This window comes from Camarhynchus parvulus, chromosome 7 (assembly GCF_901933205.1).
Source record: "Camarhynchus parvulus chromosome 7, STF_HiC, whole genome shotgun sequence".
Classification (NCBI taxonomy): domain Eukaryota; kingdom Metazoa; phylum Chordata; class Aves; order Passeriformes; family Thraupidae; genus Camarhynchus; species Camarhynchus parvulus.
Genome location: NC_044577.1, coordinates 3,937,431 through 3,958,042, shown reverse-complemented (window position 1 = coordinate 3,958,042; position 20,612 = coordinate 3,937,431). Strand labels below are relative to the sequence as shown.

The 20,612-nt window shown below is 43.1% G+C and overlaps 1 protein-coding gene across 1 annotated transcript in view; it reads right to left on the bottom strand.

The window, feature by feature from the left end:
* Positions 1 to 20,612, bottom strand: part of ERBB4 (erb-b2 receptor tyrosine kinase 4) — a 584,914-nt gene that overhangs the window by 275,206 nt on the left and 289,096 nt on the right. Inside the window, exon 3 of the mRNA XM_030952612.1 lies at positions 203 to 389. Within this exon, the coding sequence (XP_030808472.1) occupies positions 203 to 389 (187 nt within the window). The remainder of the gene's footprint in view (positions 1 to 202; positions 390 to 20,612) is intronic.

Here is a 20,612-nt window from a genome sequence, read left to right as displayed (position 1 = left end):
TTGTTTCAAATATGCTCTTGCCATGACTCTCATGGGAGAGAAGCACTTTTGTGAACCAAAAAAAGAATGAAACACAACCGCCAGGCTCCTGTGGTACCTCAGTCTCCTGCAGAACACAAGTGACTGATGGCAGCGGGGAAATACTCAACAAGCTCCTTTTTTTCCTTGCAAGTAATCCACCACATTTCCAAGTTTCACTTACCTGTCAGGTTCCTCAAGCCAAGTTCCCTGAGTCCAAAGTTGCCATCCTTCCTGTAGTTAAGGAATATGGCCAGAGCGTATCTCTCCTCGTAGAGCTTGGTCCCACGAACAATGCGCAGGTTCTCCAGGGGCAGGTACTCAAACTGGTTCAGAGCCACCAACACATAGCCCGTGACTTCTCGGATAGACTGAAAGGCACAAATGAAACAAACACATCAGACACGGCCCATCTTTGATTGTCTTCAATTTCCCACACAGTGGATGCTTTAGGACAAGACAAAAGAAACCAAACCATCTGGAAAACAAATTCTGTTTCAACTTAATGATTTCAAGCACATTCCTGTTTTAATTTTGGTGAGTTTACTGGAAGCAGTTGTTTAAAAGGCAGAAAGTAAAAAGGTAGCCATTTTTATCAGTTTATTGGAATGAAGAGAAATTCACTGTAAGGTATTGAGGCATTGCCCTGATTTTTTAAGATTTTCTAAGCCTTCTGATGTTTACACTCTTGTAACAAACTTTCTCACACACTTTCTGTAAATAACTTATTGTTTTTCATTCTTTTATGGAGGAGGAGAAATTTGATGGACTGTTGGTTTGTCCAGTGTCATTGGAGAGGTGGCACTTTCACTCTCCAATCCACTGTCACTTTGGAAATCTGTAAATGTTGGAGTCAGAAAACAAACGTCCCTTTTTTCACCTTGAGAGCAGTGGTGTGTGTGTGTTGTGTTGTTTCATGTCCTATTAAGGATTATGTCCGGTTATTAATAATGTCCGATTAAGGACATTAAGGATTCACAAAAGGATGACTGCACAACTCAAAGCAGAGAGCAGGGCAAAGGCCTCTGCAGTACATGAACAGAATCCACTGGGCCAATGCCACAGTTCAGATGAGATTGTCTGTCTGCAAGTAACTCTGTGTTGTACAGTGTATTTCAGGGTGGGGCTGAAGGGACATAACATGGAAAACACCTCTGGAAGAGCTCACCATCAAACAGGAACAGATGGGAGACATGGGGGCTGGTTTGGAAGAGAAAACAAAGGTAACACACATCTATACTAACACCCATTTTGTGTACTTTCAAATGGAACTGATCACTGAACATTTGCAAAGATTCATCTCCAAGTTTCATCTGGCTGTGCTGGAACCATCCACACACATATATCCCGGTTTTGGATCAAAACTGCAATCCAAACCTTTAGCAAAATGATTGCTGCACCTTGGAGATGGCTGAAATCTTTTCTGGCTCCACATGAACTGCTCAATAACCCTCCTGTTCATATTTGGGAATTGATTGCCTGGGCTGGAAAAGGAAAAAACACCCCAAAACCCAATAACTAGAAAAACTTTGAGAAAGTCCAAAAGACTAACAGAACTATGTTGTTAGGAAAAAAAAATACAGAATACCCAAACCCAGAGAAATATACTCCCTTAGAAAATAAAGTTAATTCTAAGGAATTGAAAGAAATAGCCTGGAAATACACAAATGCCTGTGAAAAATGTCATTTCAACACTCACAACAACCCCACCATCCTCAGCAGGACTTGGCACAGGCTGAAGGATGCTCCTAGCCAGACCCTGGGAACAGAATCTCCATATTGGAGAGGGTCTCTTGAGTCTGTTTTTGAAAGCTCACCTCACCCTGTGGCTGCAACCACTGCGCAGAGTGGTGTGTTTGTGTGCATGTGCATATTTTAATGGATGGGAATTGATACCACTACTTGTGTGCTTAAGTGGCTGCACTCACTTCTCCCTTCCCTTTGGCAAAGTCAATACCTTCAACAAAACACTGAAAGAAAAATCCTGCTCAGAGTAACGTGCCCAGACTACAACCAACGTGAGGGGCACTCCAGTCGATACTGTAATGAAAACAACCTGACAAGCAACAGCAGGCACAGAATCCAACCTGTCCTGTATGTATCATTAATAAAGAAAGGCAGCAATGGATTTGCAGCACCAAGGACAGGATCCTGCTTTGCTGCTTCAGCGCTTTGCCATGATTTCACATTTAAGTGTGCACAAGCTTTTTAATTAGGCTTATAAAAGCCTGCAAGGTTATTAATACGTGTGGCAGTGTACATAAGGAATGATTTCTAGGCCCCAAAATCCAGGCACTAGCTGTCCTTCTGAAGTCAAGCATTTGTACTCAGTTGAAGCTGCTGAAAAAGCCATTTCCAGACTCGCTTGGCATCTAAAGAAAGCCCACTGTCCTGACAGGACTCTGATGAGAACCCAGCCAGTGGAGGTAGGTTGAGGAGTAGGGTTCAGCAGCTAGGTATTAAATGTAGAGCTGCATTATACCCTGGGACACTGATTCCATTATAATCAGAAGCTTTACAGCACTTTCATGATAGCTCTTTGCCTTCAGACATTTGAGCTTAGCCAGTTTGGTCAGGAATTTGCTTTTCATCATATGCAAAAAATTCTTTAAGCTGCCTTTTTTAGCATCTCCTCAGAATTCAGGAAGTACTTAAATTACACTCATGGCTTCAGTTTCTCCACTGATATTCTAGGGACACTGTGATTGCTCTAATTAATTTAAATGGATGTTTAACTTGGAATTGAGTGGAAAAAATTAAAAGCAGTTCCAAAATTGCATCTGAACAGGTCCTCCCTGCCAATTGTTGTCACTTATAACCACATTTTCTATTTTTAGAGTATGTCTTACTGCCAAACAGCAATTCCACCTGAAAGGGCTGCAATTCAGCACAGGACTGAAATGCCACACACATACAGAGCAGCAAATCTTCATTCCAAACTTGGGGGAGAAAAAAAGCCAAAAGAAGTCCAAAACAAAACAATAGCCCACCAGAGAAAATGACAAAGTCCTGTCGCTGATAATTGTGAACTGCCTCAGAAGCCATGCACTTGGTTTGGTTTGACCAGCTGAAATTACAAAGTATGGCAAGTGTTCTGACAAACCAGAAGGTTCTTTGCAGTCCCATGGCTTCCACCATATTTCAACACACATTTAATTGCTGGAGACACTGCCATGTTCATGCTTGCAATACAAAATTATGAAAATAAATCCAAAAGAGTTTTTATCATCTGACAACCACCTGACCAACCAAATCTAGTAGTCTGATATATTAAGATGGGGTTTCATTTTGGGTTTAAATTCAAATAGGAATGAAAAATGCAGAACAATAACCAGGTTTTCAGGGTGGTTTCTGACTGGTTCGTCTTGAAAAAAAATGTACTGGGAAGGCAGAAGGCATTTCAATTTTTGGCCACTCCGGGTCAACACTGTCACTTGGCCAGGCACTGCACATTTTAACATGACTCTGACTGAAAATGGACACCTGCCCACTTGGAGCTCACTCCCAGCCCTGCTGGAGTCACTGCAAAGATGCCTGTTGGCTTCTGACTTGCCAGTCCTCACGCCAGATCCCCTCCCCTGCACCTCATGCCAAGGTCAGGCATGATTCGAACTTTTCATCCTTTGAATTCAAGGCTAGACACTTTCACGAACAAGTATCCTAATGCTCTGTTTCAGCTGCTTCATTCCAGCTTCCATCTGTGTTCCCAAGAAGGTGGAGTGGCTCACAACACTGAGTGCCACGTCCCAGGCTGATTCCCAGCTGGGCCTTGCAGGCACTTGCAAAGAACATTTTTCCCATGAGTCTGTCCCTCAGGAAAAACAAAAAGGGAACTGAGACTATCAAGCATCAGCCCCTGGGTAAGGACAAGCTTCCAGCAGAAATAAAAGGAGTGTTGGGGGGAAAAGCACTAATCCTTGACTATCACAGTTGAGACAGCCCCCATACACAGAGTGCCACCACACAATTTCAGAAAGCTTCAACCCAAACAGAGTAACACCTCACCTCTTCAGCAGGCTGCAAGTATCTGCCCTTCTTGTTCTTCAGCCCAGCCTTTTATCCCCTCCTGTTGATGCACTGCACCTGTGTGCCCTCTGTTCCCTTTGGTGGTTGCTCAGTGCCCCTGGGCACTCCATGGCTCGTTCCCTTCAATAGCATTCACCTGTCCTGCACAGCTGTGCCCACTGGGGATGAGGCTGGGCCCAGCCCCACTGCAATCACCACAATCTCTGTGCCCACACTTCACATATCTAATGCCTCATGAGCTGCTTAAAAAACACACCAAAGCACAGGGTTCTGATATATTACCAGGAAAAAAGCCCTTCATCTCCATTTTCAGACAGGAGATGAGCACCTGTACTCCACAGTTTGCTGTTCCTGTGTGCAGCAGTGGCCTGCACCCCAGAAGCAGCCATGTCAGTCTATAAACCAGTCTCCTAACAGACTCTACATAAAACATAGCCAATTTTTTGGTTTTTAAACCTAAAAATAGGTACCCTGAGATGAGAACAGAGCCAGTGAAGGTTCTGCCCTCCCCAGGGGTCCACCTCAAGATGGGCAGCCCTGCAGAGGGTGAGGAAGAAACTCAAAATGACACCAAAAGCAAAAGGGTTCTTTTTGGAGATTCTTTTTCAGGTGATGAACTGTAAAACTGAGCTCTAGACAGCCCATTCCCTTAATTACAACTAATACCAGCTGAGCACAGATGAAGCACTTGAAGCTCCCAACAGCAAAACCAGAATTATCCTGTCAGCTGGGAGTAAATGAGAGTAAAATTGTGCCCTGCCATCTTAAATCGTCCTTTGGTTCAAATCAAGCAAATCTGAGTGAAGCAGAGTAAAATAACAGCGAAAGCTTCATCATTCTGCCCAGAACAGATCAATGAACGATTAGGGAAGCTGATGTTTCTTATAAACACTACCAAGGCTTCTTAACATCCATCAGGAAGGCTGGGCTCTGGCAGAGGCACCGAGGAGAACTCTATTGTGGGGTTTATTTCAGCTGCAGACACATTTATCCAGTTGCTGAACTTGATCTGGTAATGTCCCTGTTATCTCAGCTGATCAGAACAACAAAATCCTGCCACAGGGGTCAGCTCACACCTGTGGGAACACTGACAATTAATTCTCTTTTAGGGTGTTTTTCCCCTTTTCCATAAAAGCTAAGAACATTTTGATCTACTTCAATCTCACTTGAAAGCACCAGTAAACACAAGTGCAGGAGGGGAGGATCACCTGAAGAACAAATGTGTTTAATTCACAAACATTAAAATAAAAGAAGAACTTTTCACATCTCAAGTGGACTTGAACAGAGTATCTCCCATTTCACTTTTTTATGCTTTTGTATCTGGTGAGAACTTCCCAACACCCAGCTGGCTAAATTTTGAGAAAACAAATTGTATTACAGGAAAAAAATCCCACAATACAGCAAAGTCAACATCTGCCTAACTTTAAGTTCAAAAATTCAGTTGGGCATGTTTGTGAGCATGCTGGTAACCATCAATTAATTTTAATTTTTTCCTACATTTGTACCCATGCAATGCAACACACCAGTCACTGTCACAATTAAAAAATAAATGTTTACTGAATAACCCTAAAGTAGTCTCTAAGCAGCTACATCACTTGCAATTCTAACTCTGGGAGAAATAATAGCAACCAAAATGTGGAGATAGCAATTTATGGAGCTCAATTAGCTGTTCCATGCATTGCTCATTGAGAGTTATGAATTTCTAATGACACGAGAAGCTAAGATTTTCAAAGCAGCTCAGGTATTTACAGGATCCAGCCTTTGTCAGCTTCTCTCAAATGAGAAATATGTGGCACGCACACTGACATTTCTCCTGTCTGAGAGGACACCCCATTTAGAGACTATGTCAGAGCTAACATGGCATTCATGTAAAGAATTTTGTCCCACTACAAGCTAATGTCTTGCATCCTTTAATTATGTCAACACCTGTGAAAGGAATTGTGATGTTAAGCCCTCCTGAGCACCTGTGGTTTTCCAGGTACTCTATACAAGCTGCAGTAAAAATCCCTGAAGTTTGAGCACACTGATCAATACCAGAACACAGCTTGTAGAAAACCTTTTCTAGTGCCTGGTCAGGAGCAAGCAGTAATGCTAACTAGAGCTGCCTTGGCAGCTGCAGAAAGATTACTGTGCACAGCACTAAAAATGCAGTTTTTATCCGAATTGGTTAACAAAGAAAGAGGATCTTCTGCTAGTCTTTCAATCTGCATTAACAGCAAAGGAAGGGCTTGCATTTAATGTTGTTAAGAGCTGTACTTGTACCGCTGCATGCTGCAGGACTGAACTGTGATTCAGTTATTTATGACAGTTGGTAGGAACTTTAACTCATACTCTTTCCCTCACAGACATCTGGTCTTCTTTGGTAATATGCTTACAAAACACCCTGAGCAGCAGATCAGTGAACTGAACACAGCACTCAATTCCCCTAAAGCAGCAGTTAGTCAGATGCATCTTTTCTTAAGGCAACTGGAAATTTGTGCAGATTTTGCTACATAATTTACAGAACCCACCTGGGGAGTTGTTGAACTAAAGCTCTGTTTTCTGAATGGCTGGTCTTTATATTGCATTATTCCAAGAGTGGGACTTTTTCATACATTAAAATAGGAGGATTAGCTATGCAGTTATTTATTTACTGAGCTTGATGTAGGAAACCCATTGTTGCTGATCTGAGGGAAGTTTGGCTGTGTCTGAGCTAATATACATTACACCAGGGTCTAGGCAGGTCTTGGAAGAAAAACAAATACCAGTCTAGAAACCTTTAAACTGCAGGACAGTGTCCAAAGCTGGCATTTGGAATGAAAGGTGAGGGGTGAAAACATGGAGAGCTTTTGAAATATGTATCTTGACTAATTTTTAAAGTACTGATGAGAAAACAATTTGGGACTTGAAAAACATAATAATAATAATAATAATAATAGGAATGGGAATATTAAGTAGATATAGGCAAATAACAGGACCAAAAACCCCAACCCTTTTGCTTTCAAATTTTGAAATACAGTTTCTATTGATGTACCCAAATATTCTGCCTGGCTAATATTTCTTCAGGTGTCAGCTTGCCCCATGTGCCTCTGCCCACTTTTCAGCTGAAAATATCCTCTGAACAGAGAAACTGAGCAGGGTTACATCAGTATCTGAGAGTCTTCCCAATATTTCCAGTCTAAAACAATTCCTCTGTTTGTCTATCTTCTTAGAAGTGTCCTAAAAGTATCTGCTGAGAACTTTGAGGTGCCCAGGCTGGCTGAGAGCACACAATAAATCCTAAGCTGTTTATATTGAGCCACATTACGACCTAGACAAAGCCTGCACTCTGTAACAAGCCCATCCTCACAGCTAACATCTGTCTGTCCTGAGGAACACTGTGCAAGATACACATTTAGCCAGCCAGCAAGACTTTTGACATTACACTGGATTCCCTGATTGGCTTCAACATATTTGCAGCGTGGTTTCCAGGAGAGTTTATTGTATCATCTCCCAAGGGAAAGCTTAGTCCTAAATGAGATTGAAAAGACTACAATGAGAGCATTATGCTGTTACAAAATGCTTTACCACTCAGGCCGTTCAGTAGAGGCTGCATTTTGCAGACACTCAAAGCACATCAGCTTCGAGCTGCCCAGTTACAGGATTTCCAACAGCACAGATTGATGCCTTTTGCCTTCTCTGCTTTTGGGAGCTTCAAATCGAGTAAATCACAGTTTCTTTCCAGGCAACGTAAAATTGCACAAACTGCTGCTTCATAAACTAAATAATATCAACACTCAGGAAGGATTTTAGGAAAGTAATAACCATGTGCAAAGACATCCTTTTTTATCAATTTCCCTCTGAGAGGCACAGCCTGTGAGAAGCTAAGTGCATCCAAGGGTCTCGGGACACTTTCACTGAAAAAGCCAATGTGAGGGCTCTGCTGTCAAAACTTCATGGTCACATTTACACTGCCTGCACTGCCTCAGGCATCCTGAGATGGCAGTGGGCTGAACCAAGGTGGTGTGTTCATTTTGAAGAACAAGGCATCCCATACTAAAGAAGAAAAGAGCATTAAATTCCTCACTGTCTCCTCACGGTTTTGCTCATGTCTAAGCTGAACTAAGTCTTAGCAGGCTGCTTCCTTGGTGCTCTGGCTCATGAGACTGCTTGAAGCACCACAGGGAGCCCATCCATCCATTCCCAAGTCTTCCCAAGGGGAGAAAATGGAAGAAAGGGGGGAGGAGGAGGATGGATGCTCAGTCTCTCACAGCTCAGAAGCACTCCCAGTTTCTCCAGCTTACAACCTGAGGCAGCCCATGGCTGGAGAGGAACGAAACACACAGGGAACAAAAGGCAGAGGTGAAGAAGGATGCCCTCCCCACGATGGCTTTGGAAGGTCAAGTGTCTGATCTGAAGTCAGATGAAAGAGTACCCATCAGAAATGCAGTGCAAGCTCTAACAGGGTGTCCAGAATTGCACTCCATGGTAAGCAAGGTGCCTGTGAAGATCCCAGGAATGTTTTGTGGTCATGTAATGGAACAAGGGACCTTTATTTGTTCATTTGATATATGGTGAGTGACTGGTTTGTACATCAGATATTGTGATTGCATTTTTCCTAGTAGACAGCCAGGCTAGTTGGCATGAATTACAGAAAAATCTATAGTTAGGCAAGTAAATTAAATGCATTTATTAACATTTCTTCAGTGGAAGCAACAGGAGCTCTTGGCTGTTGCAATTCCTACTCTTTGGAATAATGCAGAATGAATTAAACATCCCTGAGATCCGGTACAGAGGTGGAGCTCAACAACAGAACTTTTCTATTTTTTTATTTAAACTGCAGGTGAAGGTGCCCCACCACTCATGCAAGCAAAAGGCTGTTTCTATTTTTGGACACAGGAACTGACTACACATAGTGAAAATGTGTTAACCTTGCCAAATTTCAGCTCAACATTCTCAGTCTGCGTTTTTGCAAGAAGCAAATAGCTGGCTGTCCAATCCTGGAAAAGCAGTTGGCTTATTTTTGGAGAGCTTTGCTTCCCTTTTCCAAGAAAATAAGTTTCCTAAAAACCCACTTTCTGTTTGTTTCATATGTGCAACATCCACTTTTTAATGAGTATTTTAAAAGCATTTCCTGTGAAGAACCTATTTTATTGGTGCTCTAGGGCATTTTTGCACACTGAAATTAGTGAGTATTGGAGTTCTTAACTGTTTGTCTGGTTTCACTGAAGAGGAGAATCTTCATCCAGATATTGGATTTTGGCAACTCTTACTTCTAGCTGAGCATATATAAATACAATGTCTGAGCTCAACATCACACCTACCTATTGAAACTATTTCAGCCTTTTTAACTCTAATCTTTTCAAGAATAGAAACCCTGAAGAGATTCATTAATAGCTGGCTTTTGATTTGGCTGGCTGGCTTTATTTCCATTTAGATAAAAAGTGAAGAGGCTTCTTGTTTTTAAAGCTGTGTTTTTGTTTTGTTTATCTGCAAGCTGGAGAACAACTCTGTTACTCAGGCTTTAATAGATTGTTAAAATCTCCTTCAAGGATAGATCCATAATTTATAAGATGTGAGCAATTACTAAATGATCTGATTTTCAAATGCAGAGGTTTACTCTAAGAAAGAAATGTAAACTCCACTTTTTGAGGTTATGCAGGGTGCCACCAACCAGGGGAACCATCATTAATCTGCAGTGACTGCACTGGCCCTAAAATAAGATTTTCCTCTGCATTAATTCCACTACTTTTCTTCAAGGGGGCACATTAAAACTTCTCCCACTCATTGCATTTTCTCTGTGGTTTCTGAACCAAGCTGGATGCACAATCTTATAGGAAACAGAAACTTTTAAATCATATCCAGAATGACCAGACATCCTTAATGTACCATTATTACTACATGCAGTTATTGCACCAATGAACAAACAGTGGCTCCCTCAAGGTGTGCAAACACCTTTTTTTGAATTACACGTGAGTTTATGGAGAGGGATGTGGCAAAAGTTGTACAGAAAATTATTTCTTTCCAGGACACAGGAGCAGAAAAAGACATTTGGTCTTGACATAAAAATTCTAAAAAGGTTAAAAATTAAGACTTTTGGAGAAAAGGTAATTTTATGAAAGGAAAAAATGGGGTACAGGGCAAAAGATAAGAAAAGAAAGAGGAAAAGCTCATGATCAGGAGTGGGGAAGGACAGATCCAGACACCCATCATGCTGGCACAATCTAATTTCTGAGTGTCTGAGTTTGCAATCTTACTGCTTATTTTTATATCATTTTGTTCTTTTTTTAGGGGAAGCATGGCAGGAAAAGTGTAATACTCTCTACAAGATATAATTTCTTTCAGTACTCATCACCAGCAAATGACTGGACAAGCAATCTTTTGCCAATAACTTAATTAGAGGAAACCTTCATAGTTAAAAATGTTCCTTAATGTGCTCAACCCCACACAATAGCTTGCTGAAGGAAAAAAAGCAGAGTGGTTATTGTCACAGCTAAGGATGGAAGAAAGGCTCAGTCATTAAAGTCATCACAGAAACAATGTTATTAACTACACAGGAATAATCTCAAGGGAGTTCTGTGCTGACTGACAGTAATGAAATAATGCAGGAAGCTAAAACCAGGGCATCTCTCCTCACCTGTTTTTATTAATACCCTTATTACCTTTCCCTGAAAGACAACTTTGCAAGAGCTATTATTGTGCTTAATATTAAATCAAATTAAGCCTGGCATGTTGTCTATTATGTCTTCTGAACCCCAAAAGAGAGGGTGCTCACCACTGCACCCCTCAGCTGGGATGTGCCCTTCAGCAGGAGCAGTCCAGTGGCCAGATTCCCAAGAGTCAGGCACATCAGGGGAAAAAATGCTCAAGAGAGAGAGAAAAGGGAGTGTTCAAGGACCCAAACACATCAAAGGGCCAGCAGTGGTATTTCATTGATATTAATTACTTTACAGTCTGTAAACTCTGCAGAAAGTGCCAGCTGCTGTGAGCCAGGACCATCAAAGGTCAGATTATCATGAAATCATTACAGGAGAGGCTGTTTTTAGTTAGCATATAATTGCTAAACCTAAGCACACTCCACAGAACCAATAGGAAAATGAATTATTTAAATACTCTTCTTTTTAACAAATAGTATTACCATTTTAATTACATCAGTATTAATTTAACTCTAAAAGGTGCCTGAGGATTTTGCAGAATTAAGTTTTGCACCTGTGGAGTTTTCAGAAATATCAGAACTTCTGCACAACATAGGTGTGTGAGTTTAGCTATATATGGCTTTTTACATATTTACAGATACACATATGTTTTTTAAAAGTGTGTTTGTGTGTTGTATTCCCGCAGAATTTCTTGTCTTTGGATTTCTTGGGTGTCTAAAAATGCAGTCCTTAGGTAGTTTCCTCACTGCATGCTGCTGTGAGATAAGGGGGATATCCTGGCTCAAGTGACAGGTTTTTCTCAGCTCTCATTCTCCCAGCACACCCTGCCTGGCTTGAAAGCTCAATTGGCAGCTCCAGCACCAGGTTTAAGTTGCAGGCATTTCTGGCTCGAAATTGCTTTTCTTTTTACCCAATTCTCTTCTACTTGTAGCTACCAGTGCTTTTGAGAGGCAACTGGGAAAACAGAAGATAGCAGGCCATGGGTGTTTTACTGCTGGAGATGGAGCATACAGTCTGTGCTCGGCATCAGCTCCCTCTGTCCACACATTTCCTAAAGTCCCACACACTTCCAGGTGGTACAGCTCCTCTCTCCACATTGCTCCATGGCCTGCTCACCCAATTATTTTTCTCCTCCCTCTTTTCTCACCTGGTGCCAGACCAAAGAAGGCACTTGGACTTTGACCAGCTCATTATTTATTCCCAGCTGCTCTGATCTTCAGTTACCTCCCTGCATGGTCCCATGGATTAAGGTGCTTGCCCTCCTCCCAGCCCAGTCTGCCCAACCTGAGAACTCCCTACAGATACACTAAACACACCTTTCAGGCCCCATAAACATCTTCCTGAATGAATAAATCCATTCGTTTTTCTCAATTCAGTAATTTCATTTGTTGAATAAATTAGTTTTGTGAATATTAAATTGGACAGTGTCGATCCTGATTCTTTGAAGTCAATAAGCATAATTTTACAAACTTTGAACCATGTCCTTAAACAGGCAGGGTATTCCCAAAAAAATCATTTGGTCTCACTAAAACCCTTCATAGATATTTACAAGATGTCTCAAACCTGAAACCCATGAGATCTGTCCCTTTTCTGTCCCTTAAACCCATGAGATTGCGAAGACTTGTTCAGTGCAGAGAGCCCCAAATGTGCTTCAGGATTTGGAAGAGTTTGGAGTGTAACTGTATAATTCTGCTTTAAATTCCGTGTGTGAGCTGGCACACCCCATGCTCTGGCAGTTCCATGGGTCAGAGGAGGAGTGCCTCATGTTTAGCTCTGAGACTCACAGATGCAGGAAGTTATTTACAGTATTTTTCCTAATGGGTTTCCATGGATGACTAACCTTTAAGCTGAATTCTTTCGCATCCTTCTTTGCCTATGCCTGTTACAGTACTTTTCTATCCTCACTTGACCCTGCCAGTCCATGAATATTTGATACTAAATTAAAGCATTACAAACCAAGAGATAAATTCTACCCAGGGTGCAGCCCTCGCAGAGCTTAATTACATTTGGTGGTGTGAATGTTAAAGACCTGACACTGCAAGAGCTGTGGGCTTTGGCTTCTGTTGAACCAGAGCTTGAGAAAGAATGGAACTGTCACCTGCCCCAGCCTTCTCAAAAGCCAAGGGGGCTTATTTTACTTGGCATGTGCCTGTGTGCTGCCACTATCCTTTAGCTCGAACTACTCCCAGGTATTGGCAGCAATTAGTAGACCATTTAAGCTTTTGTTCTCTACAGAAAACAAGCCAAGCTCAGCTCTTCTCTTTCCTCCTCCTTTAGAGAATCCATTCCCCTTCCACCAGCCCATTAGTTCACCTCTCTGCTTCGCTGGTCCCCAGGAGAGGATTTAGTATTTTTTCCTTTGCCTTCAGAAAACTGCCATCCTTCTTGCCCTCTCTTGTGCATTTAGGCTGTATGCTTTCCAGAGAAGGGAAAGGTCTGTGTCACACACTGCCCTTACACTGTGTAATGGAATTCTTTAACTGAAATGAAGTTGAAAAGTCAAGAGGAAAACACAAATTATCAGTAGTTACAGAGAAACAGCCATGATCTTTGCAAGCCAATGCTAAGAGCTTAGTGAAAAGAGCTGAAAGTTGATGCTCCATAAAAGCATTACTTTCAAATTACTCATAAAAACGGAGCCAGTGCTAAGGTCTGCACATCCCAGCAAGCCTGCCATTTCCAGGCAAGGTTCACTGGCCTATCCATGTTTTCCTTGCCAGCAGATCACATTGGGCTTGCACTGGGCCAAGGTTAGTGTGTCTCACCAGCACCTAACTCTTGGAAGGCACTCTTCTGTCTAAAGAGATCACTACAGCCCTGGCACTCCAATGCTTCCCCTTGCCAGAGTATCAGTCAGAATTGGACAATGGCTACATAGAACCCCAAAAATCCCAACAGCTGGGCTCACAGCAAACCCCAGGGAACAAAGAACTGGCTCTCGACCCAGCTTTGCTTCTAAGGGATAATGTTAGCTCGAGAAATTTTACCATCATGGCCTCTGCCACTCCCCCAGCAAGTATGAGACTGGAGATACAGGTGTGAGACAAGGATCTGGAAGGCACTGGAGGCTCATCCTCATATCTCTTCACATGTTGCTGTTTCCAATAACAAGACAAACTGTATTTTCCTTTTCTTTTGTAGTCAAAGTTAATTCACAGGACACCTACAAATTAAATTAAAATAAAGTGCCCCTTGCTTTGGCTGTTCTTGATGAGATTCATAACTAAAAGTGAATCCATTAAAATAGACAGAACTCCAACAATTTCAGTATTGTTCACCAGTGGCCATGAAGTCAGGGGAGAGACCTGAGGCCAAATTCATCTAATTGTTCCACGAGAAATCCTCATGTTTAATCACAGGCTGTTTCACAGGAACTCCCAATAGTTTTAATTAATTATCTTCATGCTATATCCTCTCATGGAACTGGAAGTATCTTTGCCAGCAAGCCATCCCTTCCCGCACTGCAGGACACCCAAGGAATGGGATTGGATAGAGCTGCTGATGGGATTGCATGTGTGTGTGCCCACAGACAGGAGGGCTAACGAGCAGGAGGACAGACAAAAATATTTGCCTTCTCCCAGGGCCGCTCACAACAGGTATTTTCCTTCTGGAAGTTGTGCTGGGATTAATTTCAGCTGTACCAACAACACTGAATGTTTATTTCAATATTAGCAGTTATCCAACAGGCCAAGAAGAAGGAAATATTTTCCTTTCAGAGAAGAAACCAAGCACAGCACTAATCTGGAGAGCTCCTGAAGTGCTGGGATAACACCAGGAACTCCCTTTGGTGTCACCAGAGGCTTTGCTGTACTTATCACTGCTGTAGCCAAGTCCTGCTCTGTGATGTCCATCTTCTCTGGCTCAGCCTTGGTGCAGACAGGAGGACAAAGAACCACATCAAGTGAGCTACAGCCTGAGGACTTCAGCTGAGGCAGCCACTGAGGACTCTGAGCTCGGAGCCACAGCACCAAACCTTGTGCTGGGTCACCACCAAACATTGTGCTGGGTCACCACCAAACAGGCTCCTGAAGCAGATCAAGGATGGATGAGGAAATTTTGCTACGGGTCAAGATGTCAATATTTCCAGAAAGACAGTGTTATACCAGGCATGTGTGTTTATCCTTTACAGCTACTGAGTGACTTTCCTAGGCCCAAGCTTTACTATGAATATCTCTGTCAGCTGCTGAAGGGCTGATCATGCACAGTGGCCAAATACCCTTCCTGCTCTTCATGTTCTCATTGAACTTTTTGCCTCAAACTACAACACTTGGCTAATCAGCATCATTTACATTTCCATATATATAACATTTGCTATTTCTGAGGCACAGCTAAGAAAGCAGCTCTTCAAAGCTACTTCCATACACAAGAAAACTCAGTACAAGGAAGACAGGCTGAAATAAGGAGGGAGGGAAGGAGTGCTGCCTTCTAGGTGGGCAAAAATGCTGACGTGACAGATCTTCTCCCTTAATCAACTTAATTTAACTTCTTGAAAGCTCATGATGACAAACTACCTGGACTGGAGTGCTTGGGGCTGATATCCCTCAGCGTCCACTGCAGTAAATTATTACCTAGCTCTGCTGATGGAGATAGAGAGAGGTGATAGTGTTCCATAACAAAGGATAAATGGAAATATCCACTATTTCTTTCCACTCTGCAGCCAAGCTGCTAAGAGTGCTTAGATTAGGAAGCCAGTACGATTAAAATAAAATTTGCATCTCTCTTTTTTTTTTAATTTTCTCCCTAAGGTGAACAATGGCTATAAAACCCCCATATATTTCCTAATAAATAGTAAGCTGTGCTAGAATCAAATAACTGAGTTTACGCTAAGTTCTAAAATGCATTTTTTTGAATACAAATAGTCATTCAGATATCAATAAACATTGTGCACTTTATCATCATCCTGCTGGGTTTTCATCTGGCAAATAGCTGTTTATGTTATGTACCTTCAATTCCTGATTTGTCAGAATCCCACTGCTGCTATTCCCACCCTCTCCTCGTCTTAGAGGTACATGTGTGTTGCTACTGATGCAGCTTGCAGCCCTGCTCCTTTGTACTTGTACATTTTGCTCAGTAGATAAGCTCCTGCTCACCCCACCATGGGCACAGGCTGGGGAAAAAGGATGGGACACCACGGACAGTTCCTGCAGCCCTGTAAACAGAGAGGTGACTCCACGGTGTGTGGTTCACCTTTGGCAGCTCTGGGTTTAATTACTCACTCCAGAAGGACACAGCCTTCCACATATGCATGAAATGCAGTGCACAGCCTTTTACCAGAGGTCTGGAATTGCTGCAAGGTGCCAAACATGGTTCAGGGACTGGGACACAAGGGAAGGAGATCAGGCCCGTGTAATATGGAAGTAGCAAATGAGAGCCAGGGAGAGAGATGCTTCCATTTTGCAGTGCTGCACTGAGGTCAACACAAGAAACAAGATGCCAGGAAAATGTTGATTAAAAGCAGAACATTGCTTCTCTTCGTGAAAAAAGAAAACCCTGGTGGTTTCAGTGAGTGAGCCAAGAATCTGCCTGTTTCATAATGCAGGCAAGTGCACAAGAAAAGTGCTGGAAAACCTTTGATCCTGTGCTGTGTCACTGGCGGGCATCCCCTGAAGCTGGCAGCTACCCTGGCAATCCCCAGGTGAGACACTGTCCAGCACAGCCCTCACTTCCCACTGCCAGAGCCATGACAATTCCCTTCCGCCACCTTCAGCTTCTGCTGAGGCTCAGCATGGCAGCTCCTGGAAAACCCACAGGAGGATTATAGCAGCTTCCTTTTGGGAAGCACTCAGACTCTGAGTGGAGGAGAAAGGCCAACACAAACCAGCTGCTTTCCACCAGCCCTCTTGAGGCAAATGGTGTTTGCTGGGTGCCATTACAGCTCCTGCATTGTCAGGACCCAGGACATCCCTCTGGCTGTCCTGAGCAGCCAGGACCCCTGCCAGGGATCTCAGAGACCTTGGCACAGAGCCCAGAATGCCTGTGGTTTTGATTATGACCCGTGGAGCAACTTACCAACCTTAGATGAAGATCTGCAAGCCCTGACAAATTAAGTAGAATGATAGTGAATTTATCACAAGGTGAAAAAGTAGATTTTGTGGTTTTTTAGCATCAAAGTTCAGGGGGCAAGATGGAGGGTCTGGGCATGTCCAGCCTTTCTCCCTCTTCTTCTTGGCCTCCATCTCCTGCTGTGATGTTGGCACTTTTAGATTGGTTTAGAGTAGAAGCTCACTGTCTAACATAGGTGATAGGTATTGGGAAGTAATTGTAAACATTGTACACGTAGTTTTTAGTATAAAGACATAGCACCGCCCTGAGGGCAGGCAGAATGCCTGGAACTGTCCTGCTGGATGGACCTCGGCAGGGCAGGAGAAAGAATTTTATGGATAAGATGCAATAAACAACCTTGAGACCGAGAAATGAAGAGCTCTGACTCCTTCTTCAAGCACTTGCCTGGGAAAAGAGACTTTCCAACTTTTCTCGAGGTCACTCTGACCAGCTAGAGATCCCAACACTGCATCTGCAGTTCCTGCATGAGAAATAATCCCCTGAGCCACCAACACATCAACCAGCTCTCCTCCCTGATCCCCCATGGGCTTGAAAGGGCTGTGCTTGACACTGGCTGGCACCAGCACAGCTCCTGCACAGCCAGGTAACCACAGGCATTTATTGCATTTTTTCACTTGGCTAGGTATTATTAGAACAGCACAAAGTGCTGTTGCCTCCATCATTCATCATAATCACATTTCTTTTCTCTGAAAAGCCTCAGATCCTGGCCGTTTCAGCAATGGCTAGATTTGTGGCACTGGCCTTTCCCCCTCCTCCTGAAGCCCATTTGTCAGTGAACATTAGTTCCCAAGCTGCAGACAGAGCTACGACATTGACTCAAACAGCAGATATCATGCCTGTTTATGAGGTACTAAGACACAACACACAACTCCTATCTCTCTCCAGGGTTTATTTCATCAAAGCAAAATCTATTTAAACTGTTCCGCTGGTATCACCCCCTCGCCCACTACAACAAACCTCTTCTGTGAGTGGCACAGAGACAGATAAGAAAAGCTGGGGAGACTGAAGGGCTCTGCTCAAGATCCAGAGCTGGGAGAGAGCAGCAGGTTCATGAACAACAAAAAGCACAGCTGCTGGTTTCCCCTACTGCTTCCTGGGGGAAAATGGTCTTGAGACTAAAACACTGCTGAAGATGAACTCCAGTAAATCTCTGTGGGGAGGCCATAAGTATCCCATCAGATATCAATGAATTTGGGTCCCTGCCATCTACCCTGTGATTATTTTCCAATCCTTGCTGGAACATGCTGGCACTGGAACCTGACAGATCTGTTTGAAACCAGAAAATGACAGTCAACAGGGAAAGTCACTGAGTAACAGGTACACACAACCCTCGGATGCTTCAGGAACCTGTATGGGCAAGGGAGACAGCACTAAAGAAACAGGGAGTTTATCCACCCATCTACCTGCTCCCTCCTCATATCTGAGTCAGAAGTCAACACAAAGGAGTTCACTCATTTATGATTCTGACCACCAGCTTGCAGTTAAATTCAAGCACTGGGGACACCACACTAATGATGCAGGAACTGATACCTCAAATCTCCTTGGATAATGAGGATCAGCAATCCCAAAAACCTACTGAAGGTAAGTGTAGATGAGCCAAGCTAGGACTTGGAACAATCAATAACGTTGATGATGGTGGGATTACATGATGGAGATCAATTCAACTCTTTCTCCAGAGGCTTCAGACAGCAGGAGCCTGGAGAAACAAGGCAGGACAAGGAGGACAAAGCCACCAAAAGCGTTCCTGCCTTAAGTAGCTGGACACTGCATCCTGGGTTTCTGATGACACATGGGCCAACATTTCCCATAAGACAAAGGCAGAGAAAGAGACAGCACCAACTCAAGAGCCAAAATGTCAGTGTAATAACAAAATGATCACTGCCAGCCTATGCCTGGCACTTCCATTCCTCAAACACCAGACTCACTCAGAGGCATTTAAAAAGCATTGGCAATTAAAGATGTCAGCGTGATTGACCGACCAGAAAAACGTAAATAACAGAGCCCTAAATTGCATCATTTGGGTAAATATGTATTTATACAGTTTGGAAAGAAAAGCCTTGTTATTCAACTGTTGGACAGCAGCAGCGACACAGGAGCTGTTCTGGTTTATAATGCAAATCATGTAATTTGGGACACCCATTATGGGCATTAAAAATGCAAAGTAAGATCCATGTGAAATGCTGTTAATTTGCAGTAGCCACTTTTCAAAGTATAATTTCTCGGGCATTTACATATTTTTTCAGTAAAAAAAATAAAATTGAACACTATTTAGAACAGTTGCCACATCTTGTTTGTTGGATCAAGATACTTTTGAGCTACAGGAACAGGAAAATGGCCATGGAAACTGGTAAATTACCGATTTTCTAATTTTAAGAAAAAATCAAATATAAATTAAATATAGGATTCTCATATTTCTAATAGGCCAAACATTTTTAATTACAATCCGATATCAACTGAATTATATTCTCATCTTTGACAATTTGTGGTCCCTGGAAGAATATTTATGCTGAGAAAAGAGAGGCACAGAGCATTCAACAGGAAGAAACTCCAATTTAAACCAGACTTGCACTCTGCCCCACACAGCCTGGCCTTGAGCAGAGATCAAGAGGGACAAAAGACCAGTTCTAACCTCGGTAACAAAAAGGCTCAGCTGGCCCAAGCAAGAGTTTCACAGCTGCTCCAAACCTTTGGTGTAATTCTGCATGTTTCACCTCTATCCCTCCCATTCCATGGGCCCCAGTGAAGGATTTTCTGGGGACAATGGCCAGGAGGAGCACACATGCATCACACATGATTGCCTGCACATTTGTCCTGTCCTCAACAACCTGTGAACCTTTCCACACCAGGGACTCCTGTGTCTCCTAGAGAAGGGGAACTGTCTTCTCCCTTCCTTCAGAGCTGGCAGATTCAATCTCTAATTTGCAGATCCTTAGAAATATCACACAGACTCTTCATGGGGATTCAGAGGATCACACTGTGCCTGTGTTTGCAATGCCAGCTTCACCAGGCTGCTCTCCCTCAGAAGGGAGCCTGAAACTGGGGTCTGCTCCCCAAGCAGCTTCCTGGCACAGTGAGAAAAGGGGTATCCAGAGAAACTGAAGGACAAACAAGTAAAAAAAGTATGTTTCCACTACAATGCCATTCCAAGCAACTTGGTATTTGGGAACATAATCTTGAATGGCCAGAAAATGCAAAACCAATTTATACATAAAGTCAGAAATTGGGATTTTACTTGTAGGTCTTTTTCTTTGCTTTAGTTTCTCTGGAATTGTCCCAAGTGCACACCTGAAAATGCCGTGGCCTGGCCAGGGCTGCTCTCAGCTGTGAGCATCCCTCTCCTCTCACAGGAAGTCTGTCCTGCTCAGGGACCCCCTGCAGTCATAGGCAGGCAGAGGCCAGCAGTTCTCCTGCATGGCACTAATTCCCAGAGCTGAGCCAGAGCACGGAAACAGGATCTCTGTGTGGGAGCCCTGACCCAGCTCTGCCACGGCAGTCAGCCCGTAACCCACGGCTAGACATTCTGGCATGTGCTCCAATTGCTCCTCTCCAATCCAAACCCCATCCTACACGCTGGGGAGCAGGCAAATCCACAGGCTCTGCAGTGTTTGGATGATGCCCAGTAATACTTGCTAGCATTCCTGGAGGTTATTGCACAGAAAGTATTATTTAAACCTGGCTACTTTATTATTTTCCCAGCAGCAAGTCAAACAATAACCCTTGAAGTGGTGAAGCCAAGCCACAGTCTTTGTCAGATTAACCTTCCTAGAGGCCCTCTAAAATCAATTGCAAATGTTGGCTCTGAAGGACCAGGCAGATAAAAGTTCTACCCCCTCCCCTAACTTTCATTTCAAGTTGCAAAACCAATCCACAGTCCCATTACAAATCAGATCT